This window comes from Apus apus, chromosome 3 (genome assembly GCF_020740795.1).
Source record: "Apus apus isolate bApuApu2 chromosome 3, bApuApu2.pri.cur, whole genome shotgun sequence".
Taxonomy (NCBI): domain Eukaryota; kingdom Metazoa; phylum Chordata; class Aves; order Apodiformes; family Apodidae; genus Apus; species Apus apus.
Genome location: NC_067284.1, coordinates 66580483 through 66603603, shown reverse-complemented (window position 1 = coordinate 66603603; position 23121 = coordinate 66580483). Strand labels below are relative to the sequence as shown.

At 38.0% G+C, this 23121-nt stretch overlaps 1 protein-coding gene across 1 annotated transcript in view; it reads left to right on the top strand.

The window, feature by feature from the left end:
* KCNK2 (potassium two pore domain channel subfamily K member 2) overlaps positions 1–23121 on the top strand; it is a 78959-nt gene that overhangs the window by 37961 nt on the left and 17877 nt on the right. Inside the window, exons 4-5 of the mRNA XM_051613559.1 lie at positions 11220–11380; positions 14630–14816. Coding sequence (XP_051469519.1) covers positions 11220–11380; positions 14630–14816 — 348 coding nt within the window. The remainder of the gene's footprint in view (positions 1–11219; positions 11381–14629; positions 14817–23121) is intronic.

Below are 23121 nucleotides of genomic sequence, written 5' to 3'. Positions count from 1 at the left end.
TTACAAGGTCATGTAACAACAGGACAAGGGGTAATGGATCAAAACTGGAGGAGGGAAGGTTAGAGGGAGGTTAGACATTAGGAATAAGTTATTTGCTGTGAAAGTGGTGAGACACTGAAACAGGCTGTGCAGGGAATTTGTGGAAGCCCCATCCCTGGAAGTGTTCAAGGCCAGGTTGTGGGGTTTTGAGCAACCTGGTCTATTGGGAGGCCTCCCTGCTTATGCAGGGATGTTGGAACTGGATGATTTTTAAGGTCCCTTCCAACCCAAACCATTCTATGATTCTGTGATTTTTCCCTGTGAACTGAAATGCAAGATTATGTAAATTTAAGACCTTTAGCTGAAAGCCTTATTCTCTGTCTCTGGATGTATTCTGTTCCATTTTGAATTCTTTTCCAATGTGCAGGTGAGGTAATTAGAATTTTAAATGATTCCTCTTATTTGGCAAAAGAAAAATCATAGGCTATGTTTATAAAAGTAAAGTGTGAAGGAAATAATTGCTCATGATTTTGCTACTTGCTGAAATCCCTGTCCACTGTAAACCACACTGGCTTCTTTCAGATGCAAGTTGGGGATGTAACCCCAAAATGTTTCAGTGTAATGAAAGCACAGACTTTGGGATTTCTTTCACACTGCCTGCCAAAAATCTTTTTAATGGCTTTACAGCATGCATATAGAGACAATTTTATTTTGAAATTACTGCTCTGTTAAGATTTTTGTTTAGAATCACAGACTTTTATGAGCAGCTTGTTGTCATGTTTTTCTATAAATCCCCATTTTAGACTGCTGTGTTTGCCAAAGAATCAAAAGAGAACCTCCAGGGTGATAGCTCACCAGCTGCCTTGGGTGAAGACATGGAGTTGTACTGAGGGTTGGTAGGATGCTGGTGAGCCAGAGTGCTCATCTTCCACTCCCTTCTGCTGAAGCACTCTCACTGCAGAGAAAGAACCCACACACCTTCATAGTTTGAAGTCACTAAAGTGGAAAACTGTGAAAGCAGAGATTAATTCATGCTCGTTTAAAGGATTTGAAATGTTTTTGCAATCTCATAATTGCACTTTCTTCAATTGCTTGGATAATGACACGATAACAAAAGTTTTTTGATACATACTTTGAAATTCTGGGAAATTAAAGAGGTCGTGACAGCAAGATTTCCAGGATTGATTTCTGCCACATCATGACAGTGTTGAAAATCAATTGAAAAACCGTAAAGTATTTCTTTTGATGAAGTATATATGTTTGTTCATCTGTGCAGGTTTATATGCTGACAGAATAAGTATGCTTCCAGGTATTTAAATGTTACCTGGATAGAGATAAATTTAAACATTTTTAAAGTTAAGTGTGTTACTTGCTTTGCTGAGTCAGGAATATAATACATATGTCACCAGAAGCTAAAATGTGAAGTCAGTATAAACTAACTATGCATTATTATTATTATTATTATTATTATTATTATTATTATTATTATTATTATTATTATTATTATTATTATTAATATTCTGTGTTAGTCCTAAGTATAAAGATTGCTTCAGGGGAAAATAAATACATTGGAGAAAGACCTTATATTTTCAGATACTTGATGAGCCTCACTGATAAAAAAATTCTTATTTTCTGTTTAAAGAGAACAATACTTTGATTAAAAATCTTCAGAGCTTTTCCTTTTAGAAGGATAGTAGTGTTCTTTCTTTTTTAACCTTAAATCTTTTGAGAAAATTGTATTTTGTAATATGCTGGTATGTTAGGACTAACTATGTCAAGAGGCATTTTTATTAATGATATAATACTTAACTATTTGGCATGATGTGCAAATAAATGTGTGTGTGTGTATAAATATATATTCTTCTCTTGAAGAGTCCTCCTTCCTACCTGTCTTTCTAAGATTAAGCAATTGTGAACTTAAATATAGGCAAAAGAGGAGCTTCTCTCTCCTGGTAGTCTACTTGTCTCCCAGTTTCCCTGGACTGCTCTCCCTCAGAATTTCTCTGGCTATTTCTGATTCAGGATAAATGATCTGGATATATGGGCTGGGTATATGTAGCTTATAAGCAAGAATAGAGACAGGATATACAGAAAAAAGCAAACAGATGAGGTAAAATATTTGTATTTTGGAATAGTGACTTGTTCTCTTAAGGTGAAACAGGTTGCATGAGTAGTTGACCTAGTAGATCATGGTATCTGCCTTCCTTTTGCACAGTTGTATTGGTTTATCAGGATCTGAGGTCTGAGTCTGCTGACTGTAGGATTATGGGATTTTTAGTTCTTTTAAATCTGTGGTTTCACTGAAACCAGGGAGCATTTACAGAATACCTGTGCTGGCACAGAACACATTTCACAAGAGAAACTGGATGCCCTCACCTCTGGGAATAACAGTGCTCCTGGAGAGAAAGGGCAAGTGTTGGAGACTTGACCTGTTTTAGCTGTTCATAGCTCATTTCTTGCTGTAACTCTCAGTGATAGTCCTTAATTTGCCAACACTTTCCATACACTTTATTATTTGTAGGAAAGACAAGCATGTACAGGCAGGATATGGTTTAACTCTGCTGGGAAACGTGGATTGCTTTGTACCTAGGGTGGAGAGGCCAGCAAGAGCTTGCATTTTCCAGCACCAAGAATTGTTTTATTTGTAAACAAAAAAAAACCAAACCTGTTTCTTCAATTACTGATAGGGAGCAAAAAGGAACGGTGTTAAAAGAAAGCCCCCAAACTGTAGAATAAAATTATTTCAGCTCTCCATTAAAGTCACAGTGTCAGAAAAATTATTCATATATTGTTTTTGGCATTACATCTAAAATTCACAGTTCTTGTTTTTCAGTGGATGACCAATATCAAAGTATTTTGTTTACACATTGATATTGTTCATGACTTTGCAGAACCAGTGTTACTTTGTCACATTTGATATGTTTCCTGTACTTGATTAGAGGAAGCGGGTAGTAAAAGTTTAATGATATGGTGAAGTATTAACTTTTTTCTTTAAACTACATTTTATTTTTGCTAGCTGGGTTAATCAGGCATCTTGCTCCTATAGAGCAATCTCACATAAAAGAAAAAAGCCAGTGGAAGTTTTTGGGTTTTGGAGATGATTCAATCATCTCGCTAGAATAAGAATTAGAGGTAAAAGTTCTGCACATAGTAAGAGCAAAGAAAGAAATAATTGAAAAAAAGACAGAAGTCATACTTCTTATGAGTAGCAGATAGCCTTCACTGGGCACAATGACAACTAAATGAAATGAAGAAGCTGTACTGGTAGGCAGAGTTACCTGAATTGTTATTTAAGCTTTAAAAAAGTTATTATCCGTTATTTTTAAAAGTTATTATCCAGTTCCTTGAGAAATTGCCTTAGCAACTGAATGTGAGTTATTCAATACTGCAGTTGCTTCTGTATCCATACAGAGACTTTCCTTACAATGCTCCTTCACGTCTCCACAGAATCACAGAATGGTAGGGGCTGCAAAGGACCTCTGAAACTTGTCTAGTCCAACTCCTCTGCTAGAACAAAATCACCTAGAGTAGATCACACAGGAATGCATCCAGGCGGGTTTTGAGTGTCTCCAGAGATGGAGATTCCACAACTTCTCTGGGCAGCCTGTTCCAGTGCTCTGTCACCCTCACAGTAAATACATTTTTCCTTATGTTTAGGTTGAACCTCTTGTGTTCCAGTTTGTGACTGTTGCCCCTTGTCCTATCACTAGACATCACTGAAAAAAAGCCTGGCTCCGTCCTTCCGCCACCCACCCTTTAGATATTTATAAGTATTGATGATGAGTTCCCCCCCTCAGTCTCCTCCAGATTTAAGAGACCTGGATCTCTCAGCCTTTCCTCATATGGTATAGGCTCCAGTCCCTTTATCATCTTAGTGGCTCTGTGCAGGACTCTCTCCAGTAGTTCCTTGTCCTTCATGAACTGGGGAGGCCAGAACTGGCCTCAATACTCTAGATGTGGCCTTACCAGTGTGGAGTAGAGGGAGAGGATAACCTCCCTCAACCTACTGGCCACACTGTTCTTAATCCACCTGGATGCCATTGGCCTTCTTGGCTGTGAAGGCACATTGTTGGCTCATGGTCAGCCCCCAAGCTTCACTGATACATGGGGTTGTTCCTTCCCAGATGCAGTACTCTATGCTTGCCCTTGTTGAATTTCACAAAGTTTCTGCCCTCCTAGCTCTCCAGCCTGTCCAGGTCGTGCTGAAAGGCAGCACAGCCTCCTGGAGTGTCAGCCTCCTCTCCCAGTTTTGTATCATCAGCAAACTTGCTGAGGGAGCTCTCTGTCCCCTTGTCCAGGTTGCTGATGAGTACATTGAATAGGACTGGACCCTGTCCTGACCCTGGGGAACACCACTAAACATGGAACAGCTCAGCACTTTAACTTAAAGGAGGTTTTTTTCCCCAATAATATATATAAAGCCTGTTACTTTAAAAAGAAGTTTTATTGATTTGATTACTGCTCCCACGGAACATAGATGAGAAGAAGCCGCTGAAAGCAGATCAGCCTCTGTCTTGTCACTTCTTGAATGTTACACATTTTATTAATGTCAGTCTAGATTTTCCTGGTATTATTCATAGTTGAAAAAGAGAAGTTATACCTTATGGTAATTGAGAGGGGTTTTTTTAATAAAATGTCTTTTTTCAGGCTTAAGCCAGAACATTATAGCCTTCAAAATAACTAAAAATGGTAGTGCTAAAAATTAGAAATTTATAGGTTAGAATCCAGATAATACCAAACAGAGTGCTGTGCTGAGCAGAGATATTAAAAGCAAAGAGCAATACTTTGTGACAGCATCACTATTAAATCCTTGGCTAAAACTAGTAGGATAGTTGGCTTCCAGAAGCTGTGGAGACTAGTAAAGAAATTTTGCTTAACTTCTGTAAAGCAGAGATTTTCAGCTTCATGGTAGAGGGCAATTTAAAACAGAGGTATCTTCACCCCTGTGTTGTTGCACAGGACACTTCCTTCAGCAGGATCCATGCAGCAGTTTCATCAGTGGCACATACAGAAAAGTGATTTAGCTTTTAAATTGAACAATTAACTTGGAGGAAGAGTATTATTAGCTGAGTGCCCATAATGGGATCCACAGGCAATAGCTTGTGAGCAATGGCTATAAGATACAGAATAATAGAATTGTATTTGTTGAAAAAGACCTGTAAGATCATAAAATCCAATTGTTAACCCAGCACTGCCAAGTCCACCAGTAAACCATGTTCCTAAGCACCACATATACATGTCTCTTAAATATCTTCAGAGATGGTGATTCCACTGCTTCCCTGGGCAGAAATTTTTCCTAATATTCAATCTAAACCTCTGGCACAATTTAAGGCTGTTTCCTCTTGTTCTATTACTTGATACTTGGGAGAAGAGACCAACCCTCACCATGTTACAACCTCCTTTTCAGGTAGTTGTAGAGAGATGTCTCCCCTCAGCCTCCTTTTCACAAGAATAAACAACCCCAGTTCCCACAGTGACAGTCATACGACTTGTTCTCTAGGCACTTCACCAGCTTTGTTGCCCCTCTTTGGACATTCTCCAGCACCTCAGTGTTCTTGTAGTAATACAGTATGTGCATATGTGAAAGAATGTATGTATTTTACATGGAATTACTGTGCTTTCACTGCAGAAGTTATTAATATTAAATTAATCCAAGTATTTGGATTTACAAATAATCTTTGTATTTATTCAGCCTTGATGTTCTCTGGCACTGTGTTATGGAATATGTGTCCATGCCATATACATGTGTGTTGGCCCTGGGAGAAAGGGAGTCCATAGATTGTGGAAGTATTCACAATAGATTTCTGTGTGGTCTCAAACAAGCTTGACTGAGGTTCTGAGAGGACTTTAGATGCCATACTTTCCCTAATTAAGGGTCTATGTAATGTCATTACATAGTCCACAGATTTGAGTGTGAGTTACAGGCCTAAATGATATTTAAAAAGTTGGGCTTTCTTTCCACCTGTGATTCAGTTACCTATTTGTAAAAAGGGGAACAGGAATTTTCTAGCTACTTCAGAATGTTAGGAGGGGTGTCATGTGGAAGACTGAAAACGCCCTTATACAATTACTAACAAAAGCCATAAAGCCCCATTAAATATTTATTTGTAAATAAATGTCTATATGACATGGATGTACCCAAGTATGGCAGACTTTGGAATGTAGGACAGAGCTAAGTAGAGAAAAGGAAAGGAGGTCGGTGTAAAAATGCAGATGTTTCCAAAAGGTGAACACAAACATGCAAGTTTTAGTATTTCTTCAGTGTGTTCAGAGATTTCCACATAGCCAGTATGGATATATATACTAGCTTTTTGTTTAATTATGTCCAGACCAATATTTATGCTAAAAGAGGTGTCTTATTTATTTATGAATAAGTGCCTATTTTCTGTCTTGACACTGAGCAGGCATGGATTAAAATATTTATCTCCTGAACCCCAATGGCACTCCAAAGGGGAAAAACTATCTTAGCTACTAAAAATTCAACGAGGGTACCTTTCATACTGATTTCATCAGATAGCTCCTCAGGGCCTGGAAAAAGCATCTTTTGGTCTCTTAAAATCAATTTGACATTCAGTATCAAAACATACGTGTGCCCTTTGAAAAGGGTAATCACTGTAATTGAGCTGCATAGTCAGGGTGGATATGGACCTGCGGCAGTACCACTGCCACTTGCACTCAGGGTCCAGTAGCTGAAGCCAAGGGCATGGCAGCTGGTTCACCTGGCTCTGGCCTTGTGGTAGTCAGAAGTCAGGAGCTCAGCTGAAATCAGCTCATGACTGTGCCTGAGTCTGTGGAGTTTTCTCAGTATCAAGTTTCTGTAATCTATTTTAATGTAATTAAGGGTTTGCGTGCACCAAGTAATTCATCTTTCAGTATTGAACTGTTTCATCAATTGCCCACATACTCAATTCTACAAGTGAGAGTAGCTTCTCATGTCTCAAAATACATGACATTATTTAGGTATAATTTTCACTTTGTTTGCTACCTGAGGATGGATGTCTTGTGTAATCTGAGGTATGTCAAAAACAGTGAGAAAACATTTACTGGTACTTGAATTTACATTTTCTTGTTTGGAAAGAAAATGTTCGAAACCTTCCCCAGACCTTTCAATCCCACTTGAGCTATTTGATAGAAATGAATCATAAGTGGTGACACTTTTCCAGTCAATTTTGCAAGTAAAATCTACTCCTAGAACTCTCAAAAACACCTATAATCTCTCACATGAGAAATACTTAATTGCAGCCAGCTACTTTCAGTAGATGCCCTGCTTTGTCTGGGAAAATATATTAATTTGGAGTCTCTGTTCTTCTAACTCTGAAAATGTGAATCTAACAGTTTTCTGAAAGACTGAGATGCTGGCTATCTAGGAAGCAAAGGCATATTTTTCTTCCAACAGACATTATATCCTTTTTTAAATTAATTGCCTGTCTTCCAATTTATAAAAATTTGAATGCAAAGGCAGTCTCATGTCTTGTCCGAACAAAAGTATCTTGTCAATTGTATGACAATTTCTATAATTTCAAACTTTTCCGTATTTGCAGTAAAACCTGTTGTTTGTCATGGGGGGTGAGGGGGCAGAACCCACTTGGAAACTGAAACTTCGAACATTGTTTTGCTCACAGCAGTAATGTATTTGTAGATATCAAAGAAACTAATTTTGGCTTAATAGCAAATCTATTTCAGATGAAAGAGTTAGACCCTTTCATCCTCAGATATATGTCCAAAAAAATGGTGCATGAAAATGAAAAAATAATTCCTATAAAGTCTTTTGGGTTTTATCATTTAATGCACCCTTGATTCAGTCGCTGTAGCCGATCAAGGAGCTGAGGTTCTCCTTGAAGCCAATTTGAATCTTGGAAGCTGTAAGGGCTTTGGAGCTGAAACCAGGCAATATGTTATTTTGTTGAATGGAGCAATTAGTTACAATCTATTTACAGCAGTCTTTTCTTCTTTATTCACTCAGGGGTTATTGGAAGCTCCTTATAAAATGCATTCAATGTCCACAGCTGCTTGTTAGAGACAACGTATTGTAAATGGACAAAGTCCTTTGGGCATGAAAGGCATGCTAAGCATTTAGCAGAACATGAAAGGGATTTGGTGAAACTAGGAGGCAAATTGTGCTCCAGGTTATGAAAGTGAAGTGAAGGGGTGCATTGGGGAAGGAACATCTGAAAATGGTACTGACATCATCCTGGGTGAAACTGATCCCATTCTGTAAGTTAAATTTTGTACTTTTCATTGCAGACAGCGTTGGTTAAAAGCTCTACAAGGGAAACATTCCAATGAATCCAGCAAGTTTAAAGCCAATGCTGTGTTTTCCATGGTCAAAACCAAGTGTATTGGTCGTAATGGGGAACCAGCTGATTCTAGGAACTATCCCTTTAGTATAACCAGAAGAACAGGAAAAACTGTGTGGAACTGAAGGTGTGAGGGGGAACTGGGGTGCCGAGGCTGGCTGCACAGCTGAGGCAGTGTGTGCTGTCCCCATCCTTTTCAGGCAAGCAGCCAAGATGGAGGGAAGAGGCAGCAGACAGCCTGGTGGGATATGGGTGATTCCCCAAGGTTTCTCAGTGAGCAAGACCATTGTGGACATACTTTATGCCAGCTTCTGGAGCACAAGTGGAAACTCTGAACTGACAACCCCTTGCTAGGGAGCTGCTGCAATAGTGCCAGGCATTCCTGCCCTGTGTGTGAAGAGCTCTGTGGTAAGCAGGGATGTGCAGTGGCATTCCTGTGGCTGGGTGCTCCTCTCCAGGCACAGTGCTCAAAATGAAATTTTCTTTTTGTTTTAGCTAGCAGCAGGATTCTTTTGATATTTGGTTTTTTTTGTTCTTTGTTTAAAGGAAAACTACCTTTCTGAGACAAACCCCTCAGGAATTACATCAACCATATGAAATATAAATACATTTTCTTTCCTGTTGCATAAATGATGGATTAGCTTTTCACTGGAGAAACCGAGAGTAGGGTGTAAGGACAATTTGTGTAATTCTCAAAGTAGGCCATGGTGTACAGCAGCAGAGTGTTATGAAACATGACACTGTAGGGAGTATGATTAATGTGTGATGGAAACCTAGTGGTAGATCAGTTCACTGAAGTACATGTCCTGTCATAAGAGTGCTATGGTTTGCATTGTGTGCAGCGAGCCTCTGGACAGAGATAAACTACTCCCTATTGGACTATTATTTTATCCAGTAATGTGTGACTTTTTTTTTTTTAAGTATAATTAAGAGTACAATACCTCCTTTGTTGTTTATGAAGAAAAGCACTTGTCATTTTTCAGGATGAGAATCAAGACTTTGTGAGTATAGAAGTGAGGTACTGCCCTTTTCTTGACTGAGACATAGTTTAGGGAGAAGAATATGTAGCACTTTTTGTGCTCATACTGGTTAGCAGCAGATGAGAGGTATGCCCCAGCAGCAATTGTCTCTGTAATAGCTATTGGATGCATAGAAAATGTCAGTTTACTTAGAAGCCAGCAGAGTAAAATGGTTTGCTTGGCATGTGCTTCACTGGGCTGGTACTTTGTCACCTTGTGAGACATCACTTTTGAAGAACAGGCGAAAACCATTCTTAAACCAAAAAGCAGAACAATTTCCGAATCCCTTAGGACAAGTTTTATGTATCTGGTATATCCAGGCCCCTGATTCTGAATTGCATTAAGACCCCTCAGGAATTACACCCTGGCAAATACTCAAGTTCCTGTTGATGCATTAACAGGCACACTTACAAAAACTGAGTAGTTTGGATCTGTTTATACCTTTTTGGTTGATGATGAGCTGATTTTATTTTAAAACTCAAGAATGTTTTCTGCTTGATGTAAGAAGTATGAGAGTGAACCCAGTAGATCTGAAATGTCCTGAATTTTAATAATCAATAATTTCAGCCCTGCCTCTGTGTTAGGGAAGGATACTAGGTTGGGCTAAAGGTTCTGTGACTTTATTCTTCTTGTCCAAGACAGATTATTTTTTTATAAATTATTTTAGTGCAGGGAAAACATACAAAATTGGAGGACTCCATGACCTCTATTTGATGATATTTCCTGTAAATTTTTCCTTCATGTTTAGTTTGACAGGATTTATTTGTCATGATTTGGAGAAAATATGAACTTCTAACTTTGTTTTCATCTAAGTGTAGTCTTATTAACATGACATTTACTGTTTGCATAATTATGATCTGGTAACAGATATTGGGACAAAATATCTAGAGGTGAAATAAATATTGTTTAATTTCTCCATGGGGAATAAGGCTGTTTTTTGGTGGTTTTTTTTTGCTTTCTCCTCCTCCCCCCCCTCGATAATGTAAGTATTTCTCTTTCGAAGTGCATATTGTGCTGAAAAGTGAAACAGTGTAAAAAATGTGGGGGTGTTACTACAACTGCCCCACTGCTCCCTGAGTGATCCTTTGGAGAAGAAATTTCTGAATTAAAACGAAGTGCTGGTGCTCATGAAACTCATTGGTAGGGTTTTGCCTGGGTGACCTTGGGAAAATAATTAAACTACTAATCCTGGGAGATGCATCTGAGGGTGTTTTGTGTGTGCTGGAGTCTGTGCTCTGTGTATTGTTTTTCTGTTTTAAGTGGACCAGCAGCAATTGAGCTATCATGGGCATATCAGGGCGCTCTTTTACAACAAGCCACTGAAGACAAAATTATTTCCGCTTTCGAATGGACGGAGCAATAAACTGTAAACTGTTTCTCTAAGCTTTGTTAGCAACACTGAAAGAACCAAAATCTTAAATAATGAAGTCTCTAAGCAGTCCCATTTATGCTAGACATCCCTGTTTTGCTCATCCAAGTGGCTTTTTTCCAGGCTGCTTCACTTTGAAACATGGCACATATTGTAAAAATTGTATCTTGTTGACAAGTACTGCAACCTGCCAGTTACAAGTCCAGTAATAGATATTTTCAGGTAGCAGAGGCTAAAGCATATCTTAACTTGATATTAACTACTTGTAGTAGATAAGAAAAGCTGTCATTTATTTAAATAATAATTAAAAAAAAATTTCTCTAATGTGAGATTTTTTCTTCTCCACAGTATGTATACGATATGTTAAAAAAATTGGTGAACACTGCAGCAATTTAATTTTCACTCAAAGAAGTTTATAAGATCTATACTTTGATTTTTCACAAAGTTTGCTGTGTCATATGGTTAACCTAGTAGGACCTGTTTGCAAACTGTCGTTTTAAAATGTGTGATGTTATATGTTAACTTCTTAAACATCTCAAGTTATTTGTAATTCAGGCTTTGGAAACATCTCCCCACGCACACAAGGTGGAAAGATATTCTGTATCATCTATGCCTTATTGGGAATTCCTCTGTTTGGTTTTCTGTTGGCTGGTGTTGGAGATCAACTAGGGACAATCTTTGGAAAAGGAATTGCCAAAGTAGAAGATACCTTTGTTGTGAGTATGCTGACTGCCTTGTTTGTTGTTCATGATGCTCACTGTTTTGAAAACAAGTGAAATGAAAAGTCTGAAAAACAGGGTATAGCTCATCATTGTAGCCAGGTAGGAAGAACTTTGCAAAGTCTGAACACGTTACTGAGTGTTGTTACTTGAGAATTGGATGAAGCCCAACATTTTCTACAATATTTACAGTTGGGAAGAGGAACAAGATCCAAAACATTTTATTTTTGCTTTGCTCTTACATTCTGAAGCCTGCTGTGATGTTTTCCTTTAAATGCTGTCATACAGATTGTGGTAGGAAAGTACTGACTCAGAGAGATGGAAGAGTGCAACCGCAGGGCTAATGTCTGGAAATTATTACTGCTGCTTTGAATTGATTCATGGAACACCTTTGGTTTCTGAGCCTAAAATCACAAGTCTTAAAATCTCTACTCAAGATGCCATCGTACCAGAGGAAAAACTTACAGTCTACAGGCATCTTCATTTCCGTGTTTATTGATCTTTGGGTGACTAATGCTCTGGGGCTCACAGCAGGACAGCCTAAATGGTGCAGAGTTAGTTTCTGCTTCCTTGACATTAGACTCCCCTTCGTAGTCGCCTCACTAGGCTGCAGGATGCTCTACAGTTTAAAGTGTTTTCAGCCTCTTCTGCTGAACTGGTTAGCACAGCCTAGAGGTTCATGCCCTTGATTTTCTTTGGGCAAAGTATTCATGCAAAGTGGCACAGCTTCAGTAAAGGAAGAGACCTGTCAAACAGACTAGAAGCTCATGCAGATGTTGACAAAGTTGAGCCAGCCCTTACCAACCAAATGGTTTGAATTCTAGCAGAGGAACTTAATTTACTTTAGTCTCTGTTTCACACACAGAAAAGTTTATTAAGGTTGTATTTTACTAATGCAGTTATTTAACACCTATTTAACATCTGAGATTTTTTTAAGCATAGAATAAATGGCATAATTAAACTTATAAAATAAATCATGTAGGTGTTTTACTAACTTTATATAAAATTGTGTAGGTATAAATATTACCTAAAGTTCAAAACTTGTATTAAATACCATTTGTCTTTTCATATGCAGAATCTGTCATATCCAGTGAATATTTAGTAAGTAGCCTGACTTTCTAGCTGTTTGCATCAGCTCTGCAAGTATTAGAAGGATTGTTTCCCTGCAACAAGCCCTAATGTGGCATGCAGGACACTTTTTCTATATATGAAAGGTCTGTCATGGCTTTATTTTTGAAGCAAATCAAACTAGGGCTGTGCTGAGTTCTCTTAGGCAATAGGTAAACACAAGCTTGAAAGCATTTTAAGCAAAGGCAGGAATATTTGACTTCGAAACATCAGTTCAAGTCCAGAGAAATTACTAGTGAATAACATCCATTTCCATTGAGATTTGCCTGAAAAAGGCAAGAATGTTCCATAAGAACATTTTATTTTTATCCTTTCTGGTTTTTATCAATGAATGTTATATTTTGCTTGCAAGTACAAAAGATTTGAGACCAAGCTGTATGTCTCTTAACCTATTGCTCACAAGCATAATGGTTTTACTTTTTACATAATGGATGTAACCTTACAGCAAGAATGCTCCAACATAAAAGGTAGCATCTTGCCCCCTTTTATCAATGTCTGAATGAAAACGCTGTATGTTGCAGTCTGGAACCCTCCCTGAGAACTGGGAAAGGCTGATGGGTCGGAGCAGAGAATTTTAATGTTGCCATTACCCAGCTACTACTGTCATTTGGGTTACAAAAGTTGCACCTTGGTCATGCTGACTGTAAAACAGTTTTCTTTGTCACTAAACTTAAATACAAGTAAATCACGAACAGTCTGTTTTAATTTTTGTTCTCCTTTTGTGAAAATTTTCAGTTTTGTACGATCCCTTACTTTAAGTTGAACCAACATGCATTGGCTGGATGGAAAACTGTATGGAAAGGAAAATTGTAAATCTGGCAAGGCATGTCAAATGGGACATTGTGGTGGTCTGTTCTAGCTTAGGTATTGTTAAATTCCATTGATAGTTTACACAACAGAGAAAGGACTTTGTTCATTAAATCTACAGATTACCTCAAGATGGAAAGAATTAAAGGTTAGAGGACAGAATTGGAATTCAAACTTATCTTAAACATTTTTAGAAGCAGTCTGAATATATAGGATTCAATTCAGGAAGGAAAAATTCAAAGCAATCTTTGAAGAAATAATACAATATGCAATGACATGTGAGGAAACAAATGTCGAAGTGCAGTTTTTTTAGAATTGTTCTGAAGACTCCAGGGGCTCATAATATGGGTTAATGTCATACTGCTGTGAAAAAGCATATATCATAGTTAGAAGTATAAATAGGAGTGTGAATAAATACATAGGTAAAGCATAAGAAAGGATCCTTCTATTTTGTGATTTATTTTTGTATATATATGTAGTTTCGAGTACAACACCTAATGAAACACAAATTAGTTGATTGGAACCAAGGGATAGCAACAAGAATGGATGGATGAAGAAAAACTGAAATAAATTAATTTACTTGATCTAAAGAATCTGTGTCTGAAAAAAGACACCTGTAAAAGTGTGCTGGAAAGAGTGAAGTAGCAGTTTCTTTCTTTGCCTTGTATAAGATCATTAATAGTAGACTTGCATCTCATCTTCTTCAGTTTAAGTTAAGCATTAGGAATACTTTCTGATGACAAGAACAGTTAAGCATGATCACATTGCCTAGTCACTAGTGTATCTGGAGTGGCTTTGTTGGACTGCTTTGTTTTTTTTCTTGGGGCAGGTACGGAAGTGGTGATCTCTCCCTTCCAACTCTATTTTTTGTTTCTGTATAGCCAGATTAGAGAACTGTATGGTTAAAATTCACCTTTTTAATCAGTTATTTGTGGATGCAAAAAAGCAGGTGCAAGCACTGCTTGGAGCTCACTCAGATATCTAGCCCCCACTCAAAACTTTAGCATGCACAGCTGTTAAAATTGATGAATGCTACATGTGCTACTCACCCAAATCACAAACCTGGCTGCAATGAAGAGCCCAGCCCCGCTCCTGCTCTGCATTCCCTGCTACCAAATGTTTCCTAGGGTAGTCATGTTTGCTATGAAAATTCTTTCAAAATAACCCCCTGCTTTGATTTTTCCTGTTTGAGAGTTGTAATGCGTTGTCCCTCTTCAGAAATATAGTGCTCACTGTGGGTAATAGGTGCTTATGTACAGTGGCGCAATGTTATTAACAACGGGTTTCCTCTTTTTCCCCTTCCCTTTCCAGAAGTGGAACGTGAGTCAGACGAAGATTCGCATAATTTCAACAATAATATTCATACTGTTTGGCTGCGTGCTGTTTGTTGCTCTTCCTGCAGTTATATTCAAGCACATAGAAGGCTGGAGCACACTAGATGCAATTTACTTCGTGGTTATCACTTTAACTACTATTGGATTTGGTGACTATGTTGCAGGTAAGACTTTTTCATAACTCTTTACCTTATTTTGCACAGCGATGTATGTTCTGGTATTGTTTTGTTGTTCCTTTTTTTTGGTGTTTGTTTGTTTTTGTGGTTTTGTTTTGGTTTCTTTGGGGGGGAGACAGAGATCTGTCCTGTGATGCTTCTCTCCCAGTTTTACCCTTTATCATTCTTGTGTCAGTCTATGTGAGGGGGCCTGCCTCATCTTGGGTTGTGTGGTGGGCTGGAGACAGGAGGTGGGTCCATGAAATGCATGGTGCCTGTCTCTTACTCAATTTTTGCTTCTCCTGTACTGTTCAAAGATGCTTTACTTAATTTTTAGGCAGATTTTTCTTACAGATTAAAATGCAAGAATTAATACAGTTTTTTGGTCTGCTGAATGTATTTTTTTCAGCAGTACCTGTAAAGTTACATGACATAGTCTTTGTGAGTATCGCTTACTTTCAAAGTGTTGTTCCAGAGCTCTGTTTCTGCTCCTGAGATGTGTCTATTGCTGTTGGATCCTGCTTCTGCACTTGCTTGCTTTTGTTTGCTATGTACACATTTGCCCGTATCTGTTTTATAATGTAAGGAGAAGGTTTAGCTCAACCCATAGATAACATATCCAGCTTCTATGTTTCTTGGGCCAGTTCTCTGTATTAACCTTTTCTTTAAAAGGTGATAGAGGTGTTAGACCACTTCTCAGAACAGAATTGAACAAGTGTATGTTGTCTGGGTTGAGGAAGCCTGTTGGTCCAAGCCAGGAACGTGTTGAGGTGAAGATTAGAAATTCTGGGCTTTGTGCTATGAGTCTCAGACTTACTTTCTTAAGCCTGATATCATGCTTCTCTTGGTGCAGCACCATCATCTCTGTCTTTCATGAACTCTCTCTCTCTCTCTTCCATCCCTGAACTCTGTGCAAGGCTGAGGCATCCAAGAAAGACAGCAGAGAAGGACAGCAGTGCTGGGCTGCTGTCAGTGAACTACCCCTCTGGAGGGAAGTGTTTCTAGTAGTCATCGATGTGGCATGGGCTCCTCCCATGTCCCATCTGTAGCCATGACTATTTCATGAGTCCAGGTACACCAAGGCGAGGGTGTAAGGTTGGGTAACTTCTAGTGATTTTCAGGTCTGCCTGAAGTTTGCCTTGATGGCAGAAATGTGATTGGTCTTGTCACTGGCAGAAATTTTTCAGATTGGTGAAGTCCTACAGAGACCTCTGGAGTGCCTGAACTGTTTGGCATGTTCATAAATTATCTGGGTAAAATAGGGGAAATTTAGTTAAAGTTGAACATACTCTGTTATTCAAATTGTTAAAGAACAAAGGCCACATGAGAAGTTTCCAAACATTTTTATAAATTATAGAACTAGGCTGTAAAATAGCAAATGAAATTTATTTGGACTTCTACATAGATTTTGTGATGTTGCTATATTTATTTTAAATGCATCTCACTGATTTCTCCCTTTCCCTTTTCCTTTCCTGTGTTTTTTTTTCTTCTTTCCATTTTGTCTTCAGAAATTTCTGATTCTGGCTAGATTATAGCCAGCACCAAAAAAAATAAATAAATTATATTGTTTCCAAGCTAAGAGTCTGGGTGTTGTAGACTTTAGTTCCTGAGGGATACATGTATGTCAGGGAATAAAATAATAGTACATAAAGGCCTGGTTATATCTACTGTAAGGCATTATGTGAAATGGCCCACTTGGCTCTAACAGGAACACTGAGTGCGTTCATCATTACTCTCATTATAAATTTCCATGGATTTTTCTATTTGTAGACCACTTGATATCATAATTTGTTCCTACATCATGTCTGGTTTGTTGGTTGTTTTTTTTAATTTATTTTACCAGGAAACACTTTTTCTTCTACAGAATGTCCTTGAATTACAATGTTCAGTAGCTTATGGCCTTTAATGGTTCAATTAATATCCATTTTTAATTTTTAAAATTCCACTGTAAATGTGTGTGGTGTCAAAATGTCAATGTTTTCTGTTTTCTTTTAGAGTAACATTCACAAGACTTGTATTTTTACTGAAATATGTTATTGACTTAGACTTTCAGTGTGTGAGAATTGGATTTGTACTTGTAGAAGATGATGCTCAAGAGAACAGTGTTAGATGAGTCTGTCCATCATAACTGGGAGGTTAACAATGCCCCTGGAATATATTTTGTCAGAGATGGAACTGGCAATATCGTGATCTTTGTGTGAACTAACATACTCGGTTTATTGCAGATGACTTGAAGGATTTATCCATTTGTTTTTTCATTCCAGTAAATAATAGTCTAGTTAAATAAAAATTCTGAAAAATGGGTAAGTTTGTGCTTTGCACTGGGGAAGCTTACAGTCATCAGAGTACATAAATATTAAGCTATTTGAAGAAAACTGATATTGCAACTAGAGCTGATAAAGTTTGTGTTAAGGGCTAGGCTTCCTTATAATTTTAAGGAAGGATGCAGGATCTTTTGCGTGCTAGCAATTCAGTAAATTTTCTTTGATTTTTTTTTTTTTTGGTCTGCTTGTTTTTCTTCTAGGTAAGTTATAAATACCATGCAGACACTAAAGGGCATTGATATATCACTCTCTCCTTGAAGCTTAAGAAAGCTGAGTGCCGTAATCAGACGAAAAACAAGAGTGTAGAGTTAAGGCACGTGATGCTGTCTAAGTCTGTAGGAGAGGCTGCTATGACAGAAAATGGATATTGCATCTGATACTGTCTCTCTAGAGCATTGGTTCTGTTTTGCCGTGGTCAGGCATAGAACAGAGTCCACTTAGTTTCTAGATAGAAATGCATTTGGAAAAAACCTCACACTGGCATTAATTTATTCCTTTTTCTATTTTATTTGTTTTTCCTGGCTGGAAAGGCATGCTTCTTAAATAATACTTAGAGTGAAAATTACCTTCATCCACTCAAAATTATAGTCAAATGTGAAGCAGAGTGGTGGGCAGTGGTAGTCCAATTTGGAATTATAGTGGTGTGAACTCTTTTAGCAATAAAAATAAAATTGGCAATTCTTATCACATCTTGGAGGTCCATGACATAGTTTGCAATTATGTGTCAGTTTTGGTTCATAATGTTCCTTCAAAAATAAGTGTTTGAAATATTTGAAAACTTCCAAACAATCTGTTTTGTGTGTGTGGTTTTCGCGGGGTTTTTTGTGTGTTTTGTTTTTTTGTTGTCGTTCTTGTTTGTTTGTGTTCTGTGGTTTGTGTTTTGTTTTTTCTTCCCTGGGAACTGTCATTCCAGAGGAAGAAACCTAATTTTGCAAGCCCTACGTACGAATGTCATGGTTGTGATAACAAGTCTATTTGGGTTAAAAGAAACATTTCTTGCAAGAGCTGTCAACAGAACTTGCTGCTTTCTGGCAGCACTGCATACAAGAACTAAAGAGAAACCATGAACAACTCCCAGGAGGTAAAGGAAAGAGTGTTTCTCAATAGCTGCACCAAGAGGGAGCCAACAGAATTCGGGGTTCAGGAACATATTGGTGTTAGGGGTTGTAGTGCATGTTGTTATTAGAAATTCTTGTAGAGTTCTCCAGAACTGTTCTACAAGTTTCTTAGTTTCTTCTCATTTGTACCGAAGACAAAGTATTCTGTGTCCTGGAAACTAGAATGCCAAAGCATCCCTTTTTGTACTCTGAATCTAGGTTGCTGTGTGGAGCCTGTGGAAATTTCAGCTGCAGTTTCCATCAGCAAGAGAAGCCTTAAGGCAAATCTAAAAGTCTGATCTTTCAAGGTGTATGCAAGGAGGGAAAAGATGAAGAGCTCTTGAAGTGCATGTTCAAGAAAATATATATGAACAGTGTTAAAAAAACCCAAACCTGTAGTCTTATGAAAGGGTTTGATTTTTCTAATTTTTTGGGGGGTTGATTATTATTATTATTATTATCATTATCATTATTATTATTATTATTTATTATTATTATTATTTCTGTAGGGGAATAAGTTTGGGGTTTTTTTGTAATTGAAGAAAGTTTGTTGTAGCTTTTCACCAAAAAAAGAGGAAGTAAGAAACTCTACTACACTGTCTTATGAAATCAGGACATAGTCAAACATCCCTTTTCTTGTTTTCAAGAGAAAACATTAACTTTGCTACGACAGAAGAAGGTCCAGTCAGTATTATGAATACTCTGTGAAATAAGAAAGAAAGATCTTTTCATGTAAAGTGTGTAACTTTTTAATACAATGAAATCTATTATTGGATACTCGGTTATCACTGGGGTACATATATCTATATATGTATAACATGACAATATGTTGTTCGTGTGTGCAGCTAAATCCTCTATCTACAGTACAAATTAGAAAGTAGAATAAAAAATTTCTAAAGGCATTAATCTCACAGGTTTAACATCTAAATTAGATGAGCTGTCTAAAAGTTGACTGAATTAAGTAGAGTTCAGAAATATAAATAGCACATCAGTAGTCTGTTTCACAGTTGGGTGTAATGATGACATAAGGTTATGCTGCAATCAGTCCAATTCAACAGAATTTTTCAAGTCTTACTTTAACAATGTATTCTAAGTCTTTTGGGGGTTTTGGGTTTGTGTTTTTGTTGTGTGTTCAGTGTTTTTTGTTGGTTTTGGTTTTTTTCCCCTTGTTTGATCTCTGATTTTTAGCTTAATAGTACAGATATCTGGGTCTGCACTGTATTGCTTGGCCTGAGACTCAGTTTGTAGAGTACTGAGATTTTACTCTCATTTAATGTCACCAAACTGGAACACTTCACCTGGTGGTCATAGCAGCCCAGTTGATCTGCTGTCACTGTGTGCTATTACTTAACCTGGCAGAAAGACCTCTACAGAGAGAAACAGCTGCCATGCTGAGCAAGAGGCATGTGTCGAGCATCCTGTCAGAGAGCTGTGCACTCTCCTGCAGGCTTTGTGGCTTTTTTTGGTGCTTGGAAATGCTCTTTACCACCTCAGGACTTCACATCCGTAACAGGATGTCTGGTGTGAACCATACACCCTGCTTTAAGCGTATGTCAGCTTGTCGTGTCTTGCTTAGTTTCTATATAGGACAGCATGTGAGAAGAATTTTATAGCTGTGCTTTGTATTTTGAAGTTGCTCTCCATTTTCTACTGAGTGGCATTGAGTAACTCGTATGGCCTACTTACATTATTTCTCTCAGACAGTACAATGTCATCTTGTCCTAAGCATGCTGGTTTTTTACCTGTCTGCATAAGCTAGCTCTTCTCTGTCCCCTTTTGTGGTCCTAGGAGGTAATTTCTTTTAAGGTCCAGGGCTGAATCTATATTTCTTTGGAGTGGGACAAATGACATTTCTGGATTAAGTCTGTTGGCCAGGTTTGTCACAATGGGGGTGATGGACAGCCACTTGTTACTCTGCAATTAAAACTGTGTTTCGATTTAATCACAGTTCTATACCCAGAATAATTTGTATTGCTGATAAAAAATAATAAAGACATTTCCCAGTGTGAAGAGCCAGTTTTTAATAACTCAGAATTTTGTGCTGGTATGGAAAGTGCCAGTGGCACTTTCTATCCTCTGCTACTACTTTTGAAGGAAAAATGCAAATAAAGCCAGAAAACTTTATAGAAGTAATTCTGTGTTTCTATTTTGAGTCAGTTAGTTGTAGAAAGAATGGGGTGGGGGGGGTTGAAGTGGCAACAAAAAGACAATTATTTACTTAAAATTTACTTGGTTTATGTAAATAAATAAATAAATTTGAAAGCCTGATCCCTTACCTGAGAACAATCTGTCCTGATGCACCCCTGAAATCTTCTCTAATGCCATCTTTCACTAAACAGAGAACTTTTCACCTCCATAGGGAATATGTGTTTATATAAAACAACCTATGCTTTTCAAAGTGTTGAAAATCCAAAATAATTTAAAAGTTGTTTGGCAGATACAAGAATGGTGGCAGCAGCGATCCAATAGCCTGTGATGAAGAAGAATGGAAAAGATATTTGATTTCTCATAGATTTCAAGGGACTTGGGATCAAATCTTTACCAGAGAACATCCTGGCAATAAACTGTGGCTGCTTTTGGTAAAAGATGATGGCAGTGAGACTTCTAGTTGAAGATTAAGCACGGTCCAGATGGGAGTTGTATTTCTTCTTTATTGTGGTCATAACCTATTTTAGGTAGAGGTCAAACAAAGCTGGAAAAAAATTCTGTCCCTTGGCCCACAAAATTGGTTTTGTGAAGCAAGCAACAAAATTCAGCTTCTGCCTTCCCAGACGTTTTGCTTTCAGCCTGGAAGAGACTGAGAGGAGACCTCATTGCTCTCTATAACTACCTGAGAGGAGGTTGTGGTGAGGCAGGTTTTGGTCTCTTCTCCCTGGTCACCAGCTATAAGAGAAGAGGAAATGGGGTCAAGTTGCAACAGGGGAGGTTCAGATTGGATATTAGGAAAAATTTAATCACAGAAAGAGTTGTGAGGCATTGGAACAGGCTGCCCAGGGAGGTGGTAGAGGTACTGTTTTAACACCTGGAGGTGTTAAAAAAATGGGTAGATGTGGTGTTTTGGGAGATAGTTTAGTGGTTAAGGGGTTGTAGAGTGAGTGGTTGTACTTGATGATCCTGAAGGTCTTGTCCAAGCTTAATGATTCTGTGATTCCTAAAGGGCTGTATAAATTAAAAATCCCCACAAAAACAAAGTAAGATGATAGCATTATCAAGTAAAAATTATGCTATGAAAAATCCATGCAAATGTATCATGTTGATATGTTTTTTACAATGTTACCAGTAAAATAATTAGATTGTCTCATATACTTCAGTACCTTTGCCTATACATTCTGATATTCAAATGCATTCATACTAATTATATGAGTAAATCAGAAGTTAACAAGTTCCATTCATTTTAAATTCAGTATAGTTGAATTTCATGTTTTTCTACCAGTGAAATCCCATTTAATGATATTCTGAGTAACTACTTTAGAGCACTCAGAGGTTTCAGCATCACAGGAGACGAGTTACCTCCAGGACAAACATACTTAGGTATGTCTCTCTCTCCCTACTTCCATTAAATTGACACCTCACCTGAAGAGTCCTGGAAACTCAACAGCTAATAAGGATCTTAGCTCTTAAGCCTTTTCCTAGGGGGTTGTTGAATGTCCCTTTCTAACTTCAGGGAAGCTGAACTCCTTTGGGCATGGCTAGATGGAGCCATCTCCTGGCGAGACAGTAAAGAAAATACTTGGTTGAGTATGAGCGTCTCCTAACTTCTTCCCTGGGAATTAACCTAGCTGTAAACAAAACTTAGAAATCAGCTGAGTGGGTGCTTCATATAATACTTTCATGTGCATTGTATGAACAGCTGAAGAAAAGGGTGAACCACCAAGCCTGGTTCATTACTGGCTCCTGCTTGTGCTAAGACATGGTGGGTAATCAACCACTGAATTTTGTGCACATCATCCCTAAAATCCTGTTTTCCTGCATTGACATGTGCTAGATGATGTTAACAAATTGCTTAACTTCTGATATTCTTTGTCTTGGGCTGTGGTGGACTCAACCCTTTGGTGTTTGGCTGCCTCCTGTTCCAGACAGAGCCTGTCTTCTGCCTTACTTGTGACTGTGCAGGTGTTAGAGTATTTCCATTTTGCAGTGTGGATTCCTCTCTTGGATAGTTGAGTAAACCACTACAGTTCAATGGATTTTATTGATGAAAAAGCATATAGACATGAGAATAACAACACTTCTGTCTGAGGGCTTCTATACAAGGATAACCACCAGTATAATTCTTTCTTTGCGTGTCATCTTTGTGATGATTAGATAATAACAGCTAAGAAAACGTTACTCTTAATGAGATTTTAATCTTGTTACTACAACAAGGTGCTTGATATTTTGGGAACAGTTTTCCTTCGGTTGTTTCAGCACAGGGTGCAGATACACAAAGCAACATATCATGTATCTGTACAGACTGCTTTAATGTGCCCAAAAAGGTTTTGCTGTGGAGCCTCTTCAGCTGTGGGCAGATACAAACATCAAAGTCCCACTTGCAGCAACCCAAACTAGGAGCCTGATTTTATTTGTTATAACACAGCTGTATTGGAAGCTTAAGACTTCTGTTTTATTGTATTGCAAGATGTGAAATATGAGGTTTCTTGTATTGTCAAGAGCTCTGGATGGACATAACTTTTTTTGGTGTGGAAATAAAGCATCTGTTCTCTATATCTTTATTGTACCTGAAAGCTCCATTTCAGACACCTCTAAAATTTGTCCTTTTTTTACTTTAATGCTGGAAGGAAGGGACTGGTGCTTACAACAGTAGGATCCAAAAATGTTGCTTTCTGCTGCCAGCTGTTTTATCCATGAGGTTTTTTTTGTGTGTGTGTGGTTTGGTTTGGTTTGGTTTTGGTT